This window comes from Narcine bancroftii, chromosome 2 (assembly GCF_036971445.1).
Source record: "Narcine bancroftii isolate sNarBan1 chromosome 2, sNarBan1.hap1, whole genome shotgun sequence".
NCBI classification, from domain to species: Eukaryota; Metazoa; Chordata; class Chondrichthyes; order Torpediniformes; family Narcinidae; genus Narcine; species Narcine bancroftii.
In genome coordinates this window covers 49042546-49053969 of record NC_091470.1, presented here as the reverse complement: position 1 = coordinate 49053969, position 11424 = coordinate 49042546, and the positions used below count along the sequence as shown (strand labels likewise).

At 38.3% G+C, this 11424-nt stretch overlaps 1 protein-coding gene across 10 annotated transcripts in view; it reads right to left on the bottom strand.

Annotated features, from left to right (window-relative positions):
- The window catches only part of LOC138753515 (formin-like), a 395939-nt gene that overhangs the window by 218951 nt on the left and 165564 nt on the right, over positions 1-11424 (bottom strand). For all 10 annotated transcript variants that reach the window (XM_069916622.1, XM_069916621.1, XM_069916624.1 and 7 more), the window contains one exon: positions 9469-9619. In XM_069916622.1, coding sequence (XP_069772723.1) covers positions 9469-9619 — 151 coding nt within the window. The remainder of the gene's footprint in view (positions 1-9468; positions 9620-11424) is intronic.

The following is an 11424-nucleotide window of genomic DNA, read 5'->3' as shown; positions in this document are numbered from 1 at the left end:
AACATTTATCTGATGTCTGACTTTAACTTATTTAATTTCTGTGGTGCGAGATATAATTTATGCAAAAAATTGTATTGTTCTAATCTGTACCTTGTAGTCGTACTAGGCACGCAGTGAGCGAAAGAACCATTCAAAGTCGAAAGCGAGTTGAACCAACTGACTTTAATAGAACCCTCGCATGCACATAAATTCCTCAGAACCCGATGACATTTTTGACTCCCAGGACCTTTATAACATGAGCTGCTAGGCTATGGGCTTGCCCCACACCCAGAACTCTCACAGTCAGATCTGCTATGAACTTGCCAGTGACTCCATGAACCGGTTCGCCTGTTGTGTGGGTGATCTGCCACATGACCAGGGTTAGGAGGTGTGGAGTCCACGGCCAACACTCTTTAGTCCATTTGGGTAGCTGACCTTATCGGCGAGGAGGTGGCACAGTCGCAGGGTATTCCAGGACTAGGTGCACTGGCTTGAACCAATCAATGGTGAAGGTCTCCTCATGGCCGCTCACATCAAGTACGCATGTGGTTCTGTTCGGATGCACCACCTTGTACAGGTCCTTGTACGGCTGCTGGAGTAGAGTCTGGGTGCATGCCCTTGTGGACAAAGACATAGTCTCCGGGAGATCCTTGGGGACAAAGGAAGGTGTCGGGCCATGGCATGAGGTTGGGACAGAAGCTAATGTTTCTACCTTCTCTCAGAGTCTTGTAAGCACTGCATGGGGGTGTCCTCTATGACATGGGCCGCAGGCACAAACTCGCCTGGAACCATGAGTGGGGAGCCATATACCAACACTGTTGAAGACATGGCTAAATTTTCTTTGAGAGCTGTGCGAATGCCAAAAAGCACCCATGGGAGCTCGTCCACCAAATCCAAGCCTTGGATGCTTGCCTTCAAAGCTGACTTCAGGTGCCAGTGGAAACGTTCTTCCAGGCCGTTGGACTGCAGATGGTAGGGTGTGGTGAGGTGCAGCTGGGTTTCAAGTAGCTGTGCCAGCGCCGACCATAGGCTGGATATGAACTGCAATCCCCTGTCTGAGGTGATATTGTCAGCAGGCTGAAACATGCAAACCAGCTTGCAATGAGGGCTCTGGTGCAGGAGTCTGTGGACATGTTGGTGAGTGGTATGGCTTCTGGCCACCTGGTGAACCTATTGTCTATGGTGAACAGGTACCTTGAACCCTGGGAGAGTGCCAGTGAACTAACAATTTCCACATGGACATGCTCAAACCTCCTGTGCATCGACTGGAATAGTTGAAGGTGGGAGTTTCATGTCCCTTTGGATTTTGGAGGTCTAGCAGTTTCTGCATGTCCTGCCCAGTGCCTGAACTGGTTGCGTAGGCCAAGCAAATTTATCCGCCACCAGTTAGATGGTTTCCCCAATGGATTGGCTGGCAAAACCATGTAGTGTGTCAAAAAAGGAGCAATGGGCCAGGATTGGCCAATGGGCACATCACAGAAAGCTTGCTGCCTATTAGGGTGATGCGGATGTCCTTAAGTTGCAGGCCCAAGACAGTGGTGCGGTAGACTGGCATTTATTCGTCCAGCTGCTATGCCTCGGTGATAGAGAATGCATTGAGTGGATGGAGGTATGAGAAAATGTGTCAGCCACGACATTGTTTATCCCGGAGATATGTTTGACGATGATGGTATACTCCAAGATGTATGACAGGTGGTGTTGGTGCCGTACTAACCATGAATCTGAGATTTTGGCAAATGCAAAGGTGAGGGGTTTGTGGTCTGTGAAGACCGTGAATTCCCACCCCTCCAAGAAGTACCAAAAGAGCCCCTGTTTAGGGGCTCCTGTTTGAAGTAAGAAATACTTTGCCAAAGTGAATTTCTTTGTGTTTCTCTTTCGAATCAGAGTTTCCACATCACCACACTTCGATTAAAAACATCGTTGGCCCCAATTTTTTCCCCTTGTATGATCTTAATTGAAAAAGTAGAAGATTGTGTTGTTCAGGATTCCACATTTATTTTTTAATTGTTCAAATGACATAATCCTAGGTATCTTCAAACAAAAATATTAATTGCTTTAAGGATGTTAGAATTTTCCCAGATGGTAAAATAAAGATTCAAATTGTTATATTTACCCAACAGTTTCATCTGAAAGTGATTCAGCTGTACTGGGCCCATTAAAACCAAACCAGTGTCATAGTTCACTACCTGCCCATGCTGGGTTATTAATCTCAGGCTCAGTGTCCCTACATCAGGTAAAATGGAAAAATGTCAGACAATGCAACCAGAGTTAATGAATAACCAGTTCTGCTGCAGGACTGTTTGTGCAGGCTTATACACTGCAAGGAGCATAGAAAGCTTGTACATGTTCTGAAACCAGGTTGGATATGTTGACATAAATCACCATACATTCACACACTGAGAAAGCAGGATTTCTAATTCTAATTAAGAAGTATTTGAGTAAGGAACTCTGAAGATGTAAAAGCCTAGCTAAATGTCATGTACCAAAGCAAATGAAGTAGTAATGAATTGTAACACTCTCATGAATACGATGGGGAGGAAAATATGCTTCAAATACATGGAATCTTGGCCAGTTCCATCTGGATTGGTATCTTACTCTGGAACAAGACCCTTCACTTGGCATCCAGCAAGAACAAAATGTGGTTTCAAATTATTAATTTAAAATAGAAAGATTGTTTAAACATGAGTTGTATTCTTGTGAGGTGGGAGGTAATCGACAGAGAGATTCATAAAAAAGTAAAAGATTTCATATGGAAGAAACAGAAAAGATAATACTTCCAAGAAAATTTGGAGCACAGGGTTACAAAATTAAGAGGGGGGATATGCAGAGTGAAATTGGGAAGAATATTTTCATATAAAGATTAGCAAAAGTATTTGGATAATGGTTAAATTGAAATTTTCAAGATGATGAAATTCACTTGATTTCATATCAAAAATTATATATCATAGCTTTGGTAAATGTTGTTGAAGCATCAATGGCAGAAAGGGCTTGAGAGTTTTTTGCTCTCTCCCCCAAAAAAACTTACTCTGTCCTACTTTCAGATAAGTACTAAAAATGTACTAAAGAAAAATTAAATAGAACAAATAATGTTCCTAAAATGTAAATTCAAAACTGAGATTTATAAGGGCAAATCTATTAAAACTGGAATTAACTGAAAACAATAATAAATATCATTGCATATTTGTCAGCTTCACTAAACCTTTAATATCTATGTTTGCCAAAAAACATAGTTGATTTATTATTGCTTAATTGGACTTGTATTTATTATAAGTTGACAAAATTGGTCTGACATGTCTTGTGATTAATTTAAGAGTTGTTTGGATTTTAAATAAACCAAAAGCAATAATTTCAATGTTGGAATAACTTAGTTGCACAAAATAAAATTTTATTTTGAAATGTGAGCAAAATTCTCATGTAATTTCTCTATAAATTAACTTCTCCATTTAAATGGAAAGACATCAATTTTCTCATAATTTTATTTGTTCCAAATAACCTTTTAAGTTACTGTAGCAGAATGTTACCATCAAAATAATGACAAAACATTCATGATTATTTACAGGTAAGCACTACACCAAATTCCGGAATGGGTGAAACATGCTGCTCACAGAGAGATTCAGCATGGAAACATGCCCTTCAAGCCACCAAGTCTGCTGTATCAACCACTCATTTACACCAATCCTACATTATTCCTATGAAAAATTCACTTGCACACGAGGGAAAATGAACTTACCTACCTGCATGACCTTAGGATGTGGGAGAAAACCAGAGCATTTGACATATTTATCTAGAGCAGTGGTTTTCAAATTCCTTTACCCCCCCCCCCCCAACCAAACTCACATTCCTCCTTAAGTAATCCCTATGCCATAAGTGGTCTGTGATTGGTAAAGGATTGCTTTAGGTGGTGTGTGAGTGGAAAGAAAAAAGATATGAAAATCATTGTTTTAATCATACCTAATTGACTCCATAGGTGCACGATTTCTAACTCCAAAGGAAATGGGCCAATCACAATTTTACTCAAGCAAAATATTTCAGTAACAACTGGGTCTAGAGCAGAGGTGCTCAACCTTCCCTTCCAACTCACATACCAACTTAAGTAATCCCTTACTAATCACCCATGGCATTGGGAATACTTAAGGTGGAATGTGAGTTTGGGGGGTCAGTTTGAAAATCACGGATCTAAAGCATTTTATCTAACCCATGTAGTCACAAGGAGAACCTGCAAACTTCACAAGGACAGCACCCAAAGTCAGAATTGAATACAGATCCCTGGGGCTGTAAGGTATCAATTCTACTAGCTGCACCACAGTTCTGCCACAGCGGTGATGATGATCCAACACTTTCCCTTAATGCCATACTACTTTACAATTCATTCAGGACTGCATTATCCCTGACCAAACCTGCTGCCTAGAAATGCTTCCTGCATTCGGCCACCAGCTCCTGCAACAAGAAGGTTTCGAGCATTGTAATATGAGGCACTACACATTAGATTTTAATATTTCCTCAGCTGTCAAAAACTTTTCCAAAATATGTTATAAATAATCTTACAAATTAAGAATGTAATAAAAAATAACAGCACATTTTATCATTAATAAATAAAAGCCATTAAAATAAAGTAAAACAAGCAAAGCACTTTATTTCACAAAGTAGATTACCCCATTCAAGTGATTGGTTCAATTCTGTATAGCAGGAGAATGGACAATCAAATGAATATGTGGCATCAAACTTGCACCATGCACTTTCTTCTGTATTAGATTCTGTACATGCAAATGTCTGAGACCTGATGAAGTGGAAACTGTCAGCTATTCATCAATCGATTTCAGCTCTATGTGAAAAAGACATTCCATACAGCCTCTCTGTTTTGTGAGAACTTGATGCATTTGTTCTTTTAAACCCATAACAGAAATTTGTCTTGCATTATAAACTATAGAAGCTTTTTAAGATTACAGTGCCTGCGACCCTAGTTTAAATCTAGCACTGTCTGTAAGGCATTTATACGTTTCCCCTGTGTCTGTGTGGGTTTCCTCCAGGAGCTCTGGTTCCTCCCACCCTCCAAGAATATACAGGGTTTGTAGGTTAATTGTTGTATGTGGGCAGCATGGGCCCATGGGCCAGAATAGACTGTAATTATGCTGTATTTCTGAAGTAAAAATTAAATTAATTAAAATGTACAGTAATTGTTAATTACCATTAAATCACCACTCTGGCACCAAAAATTAACCACTGTAAATTATTGCAAACTTCCTGAGAGATTTAAAAAAAAATCTACATTTTATTTCTTTATCTTTTGTTCTTTCTCTCTTAATCAACTTTTCTTTCTCTCTCTGAATCTGATGAAATATTGAATTTGTCCTTTTAATTCATTCTCTTTCTCAGTCTTATTTCCCAATCCTTAAATGGTTCTTAAATGCCTTTGCCATGGTTACTCAGGCGCCAGATGTCTTGTTTCTCAATACACTATCATCAGTTTGCACTACAAGTCACATAGATCACGATTCCAGTCTGTTCAATGTTTTAGAAAGATGTGATATCATTATAAAACAATTCTAGCTCGCTATGTCTTTACATGCATCTCCTATTAACTTTAAGTAGAATCAGTGTGATTCAAACTTTGCATAATTCTGATAACATAATACAAGTGTGTTGAATAAAAGTATCCAGTGGGGCATTTTGAACTTGTTTATAGTGCGGCCACCAAGAATGATCCAGTGAAGTTGGTATGGGAGCGCACTGGCACCATAAGACTGGAAGAGATAAAAATCACGTCCTTCAGAAATGACACTATTCTATAAACTACACAAGTACCAGTGATAGACAGCATCTAATCACTGGTGAAATATTAGTTAGAATTTTGGATTAATCCCAAAATGTTGCAAACTATGTAAGCTCATTTACATTACTGGCAATTTCTGTCAACAGTAAAATTAATTGAAAAATGGTTTAAAATAAGAAAATTAAATTAAATGGGCTTACAAAGCTTATGATATTTATAGAATTCTTTAGTGCTTCAGTTTTATGACATAATATGGCACAAATTAATTTTAGAAATGCTCTAATCATATTTAGATGTAGCCCACCCAAGAACATTGTTCAACTTTGCTAATTTATTCATTAACCTAAATTTGGTGCGACTATTTAGACTATTCTGTGAAATATGCAAAGCACAGAAAAAACACTGTCCTTGATTTCAGATCCCATGAGATATGGTCAAAGCCATCAAAACAAAACTCCTTCTTTCCAAACCCACCGTAGACACCAGCATATTTTTAAGGATCTTTGATTAACATTTTCAGAAATAATCTTTCATGCTGTATTTTGGCAAAGGGCAGTTCTAAATTGATAATCTGCATTTGTAACCCAATCCTCATCAAAACTCTTGTACATTCTGATCCTCACTGTTCTGGTCACATATTTACAGAATTTTCTATTTCTAGCCTTTGCTACATCTCCTTGCAGGATAAATTTAAAACCTTACATGCTGAAAAGTTAAGTCTGGGCAGATGACTTACTGTTTATTTCCTTCATGGGAAATGCCCAGCCTGTGGCTATCTTGTCAGAAGAAGCTCAGTGTCTTAGCAAAACCAACAGCCATTATCTTTACTTTCTCACCACTGTCACTGCTTACACCTACCAGTGATGCTCAGCTGCCCCTTGCTAAATTCCTGTAGTAAAGGCAAGTGGATGCACAAGAGCAGGAAGTAGAACCTACGCCAAGGAAGGAGAACAACCTCATGCAGAAGGTTCCCATTAGACTACCTCAAAAGGAGAATGAGGGAGCTGTACCAGGCTATATAATAGCAAACACAAGGTATTTGACTGCTTGGAGCAAAGTGCCTTGGGAGCCATCCAAGTCTCACAAATTAGATTATGTAAAGTATGAGGAGCTTATGGTTTCATGAAATTATCGCTTAGAAACCATAAAACTAAGTTGATAACAAAGGGCAGACTGATGTTATGAAAGATCTAATGACGTCAGCAGCTTTAAACATTGATTCCATTACAGAGATGTTGCCTAACCTGCTGAATATTTTCAACATTCTTTGCTTACATTTTAGATTTACAGTGCCACAGCTTTTGTTCAAGAAAGAATATAGTGAAAGTATATACTTCAGATTTGACTAAGGAAACAGATTGTGCATTTAATTGCTTTTACTTGATGGACATTAGAGTGAGTAAAGAAAGGGTGGACATGTATTGTGCAAACACATTAATTCAGTGATGAAAATGGTATAATTATGGAGAGTAAAAATCATCTTGTTTTGTAGTAGTAGGTTGAAGTAGTGTCTATATAATAAGTGAGAAAGACAAATTGGAGCTATGTTCCATAGAAACAACAATTTAACTAATGGCATGTGCCAATTTATTTAATACTATGTCACTTCTTTTCTTTCACAATAACCGTAGCCAGGAGCATTTTCACCGGGATTTCCACACCTGGATCTTAGTAAAGCAGGTGTTCAAAATAGAATCAAAGTATTTCAAATCTATTTGTTAGCTGAAAAATTCCGCGAAACAGGAATTTATTCTATTGTAGATTTTAATGAAGATACCAGAAATAATAAAAACCAAGGTTAGATAATACCAGATAAATAATTTAACAGGCTTCTGGCCTGTCCTTTTTACTTTACACCACTACAGATGGGTGCCATGCCATCCAAGATGTGTCTCCTCCATTGGTCATTATGTTAATTAGAGATTCAGATGTCAGTTCCTAATATTTAAACAAAAGGGATGACTCTTTCTTTTAAATCAGGATCAACTATAGGCCACAAGCTTAAAATTCCCATCTACTTTACTTTTTCCTGCTCTGCCACTTCTATGCAGTTTTCACCCACAACTACCTAATATGATTAAAAATAAATTTATTCGGTCATATTATCACAATTCAAGATGAGACAAAAAGATTCACTTGATCCAGTTTAAAACCACATGCAATGGATTGGTTTCATTTGTTCAATATGAAATGGAGCTTTGGATTTATAAAGTTGCTCTTCATACTCCAACATCACTATATTATTAAAAGTGCAAATGCTATTATTTTGTAATTATAGATTGTTTTAAAATTTTATTACATTTTTTTTTCTGGGACATTACTCAATTGCAACAGACCTTCCAGGTAATTTCTGGATGGATACAAGATGATTATCTGTCAACAGATCAACCAAGAAAAGTAGTTTCCTAAAAAGCCAAAATTTGTAGATGGTGAAAATTTTAAGTAAGAACAGAAAATGCTGGAAATACCCAGCATGTCAGGTAGTATCTGTGGAAAGAGAGTCAGAGTTAACATTTCATGTCTATAAAGGTTCATCAGATCGACTTCTTTTTTCAGATGATGGAAATTGAAGTGAATGTTCTTTCTTGAATTATCCATTTTTAAAATCTAATCAAACAGAAGCAAAAACATCTGTTTCTCTGTTATCTATATTTGTTATCTATATCTATATCTGTTACTTATTTTAGGAACTATTAGATGTACTTAATTCTCTTATGTTCACTTCAGAAAAAAATATTCAGCCTATCCAGGTTGCCAGGAGAGGACGTAAGATTGTCACCAGCACAGACTAACATGCTGTTAGTTTTCTCCCAGCTAATTGCAGAATTTCTTTTTAATAATTAATTTAACAGACCAGCTCTTTCTTGAGGCCACAGATTGTAATTGCTTGACAGAGCAATAAGAAAGATGCGAGCAGATTTAAGATTTTCATGTAAAGTTGTTCTGAATGATTACCTCACAAGAACACAAAAATAGGAGCATGAGTAGAAGCCTCATGTCAGCCCCATTATTCAATGTAATCATGGCTAATCGAAGCTGGCCTCAACTCCTCTTCTATGCATGATTGTGGAGTTCAGGGGGGAAAAATCAGGAGAACACAAACTGTCCTCATTGAGGGGTTGGTGACTGAAAGGGTTAAGAACTTCAAATTCTTGGATTTCAACATCTCTGAAGATCTGCCTTGGGACCTCCATGTTGATGAAATCATGATGAAGGCTTGCCAGTGGCTATACTTCATAAGGAGTTTGAGATTTGGTATGTTACCAAAGACTCTTGCAAATTTCTACCATGGAGAGCATTCTGACTGGATGCATCACTGACTGGTGTGGAGGTCCCAATGCAGAGTGCAGAAAAAGACTCAGAGTTATGAACTCAGCCAACGCCATCATGGGCATCAGTCTTCACAAGACATCTACAAATGATGGTGTCTTATGAAAGCAACCTCTATTCTCAAGAACCCTTACCACCCAGGCCATGTCCTCTTCACATTGCTACCATCAGGAAGGAGGTATAGGAGCTTGAAGACAAACACCCAAAGGCACAGAAATAGCTTCTTCACCCCCCGCTATCAGATTTCTGAATCTATAATAACCCACAGACACTTCCTCATTTTCTCTTCTTTTTGCACAAATGCATTTATTTATTAAATGTAATTTATAGCTCTAATATTTGCATCTGTAATACAATAATAAATTCTGATTCAGGAATGAAATACTAACCTTTTTTGCTTTATTTGTCTTTTGGTAGGTGTCTGATAGAGGCTTCTTTTTTTCCTTTAATGCTGCTTTAGAGAAGAGTTCTTCAAATTTTTCAGCATCTTTGATACATGGTTCTTCCAATGATTCCCAAATTGTTGATGCTTCAGCATCTCTATAACAATAAAGTAAATATTTATTAAACACTTGAGTTATATTATCTAACCTATAATATACAGTTAGGTAGTCCCCTACTTAGACTGTAATGGGGTCCAAAGGTTTGGCTGTAATTTGGGGTTGGCCGTAAATCAGGGAATGGAACCTCGGACTGTTGCGGGAAAAGGGGACCTTGGGCCGCCGGGGACAACGGGAACCACAGGCCGCCACTGGGAATGGGGACCTCAGGCTGCTATTGGGAAAGGGGACCGCAGGCTGCCATTGGGAAAGGGGACCGCAGGCTGCCGGGGGAATGGGGACCTTGGACTGTTGTTGGGAAAGGGAACCTCAGGCTGCTAGGAGTAATGGGGACTTCGGGCTGCCACTGGGAAAGGAGACCGTGGGCTCCTGGGAGGGAAGAGGGACCTCGACCTGCCGTGGGGAACAGGGAACAGGCTGCCACCAGGAGTGGAGACCACAGTATACATTAATTTTAATACAAAATATCTACTTGTACAGTAGTTTTAATAAAGATTTTTTTAAAAATTTGGTCGTATGTGTGGGTGGAAGTAACTTCCGTAGGTTGGAAGTTGAGGACAAACTGTAGTTGCATTGTTTTAACATGAATATTTTGTAAAGATAGTAATTGAAAACATAAACTAAAATAAATACTTCAGCCATAAACAATCTTCATGCAAACACAGTTAGTTTCATTCAGAAAGATGTGAGGCTGAACTTATCAACTTAAGATAGCAGGCCAACTAAAAACAAGGCAATTTGAAATCTGCAAGAGTAAAGAAATCATTGACAAGTCACCCATTTTTGGGTAATTAATTGAATTCAAAATGTAAAAACATGCATAGAAAAGCATACGAGTCAGGTTTGCACCATCTACCATATTGTTAAAGGCATTTGAATGTAGCACACTTCCCCCAAAAAGGCAATCCTTTTTTTGTTGAGGCAAATATCTAATTAACACTCAATGCAAAAAAATTTAAGAGGCACTTCAACAGACACATGACAGGCAAGGAAATGAGGATACAGACCATATGCAGGCCGAGGGGAATTGGTTAGATTGGCATCGTAATGCAGACATGGTGGACCAAAGGGTAGGTTCCTGTGCAATACAGTTCTAGATTCAATGTCCACACTTCTCCAGCTGATCCCATCTCCACTCTTGATTTCCCAAGGACTTTTATTGGCTTTAAAGTGGTACCGTGTTAATTATGCTTTGCGGGCAGTCATGCCACAATCTCAAGGTATATTGCAGGTTGGAAATTGCTAGTGATGCCTACATCATCTGAATGAATTTAAAGGATAATCAGCACTGTTCAACTTGTGATTTGAGGACCTCCCAGCTTTAATAGCAGCTCTTCCCCCTCCAACACATTTCCTATATATATATATATGTGGTTGCTCATTGTAACTGCATTCTGAAGCTTTTCTCATTCCTATCGTAATGACATTATCAACATACTGGAAGATGGATGTGCAGCTTCCCAGAATAAGCCAACATCTACTCTGAAACCCCTTGGAAAAGAAAGAGAATCACAATGGAGTATGGAAGGGGAAGAAAAATTATAATTGAGAGTATTTTGGAGATTCTTTTGAAGAATCTACTTCTATTCAGTTATCAAACTCAACACAGAAATATCCATAAACACTCTGTTTGTTACACAGATTTCAGAAGCATGACTTGACTCTGATCTGCAATGATAATCTTCCTCGTTGGATAAAGTACAGTTAGGACAAATGCATAAATTAAATCAAGAGAAATTATTTGTCAGGCAGTGATGAAATTGTTTTCAGTTCAAAATTGTGACA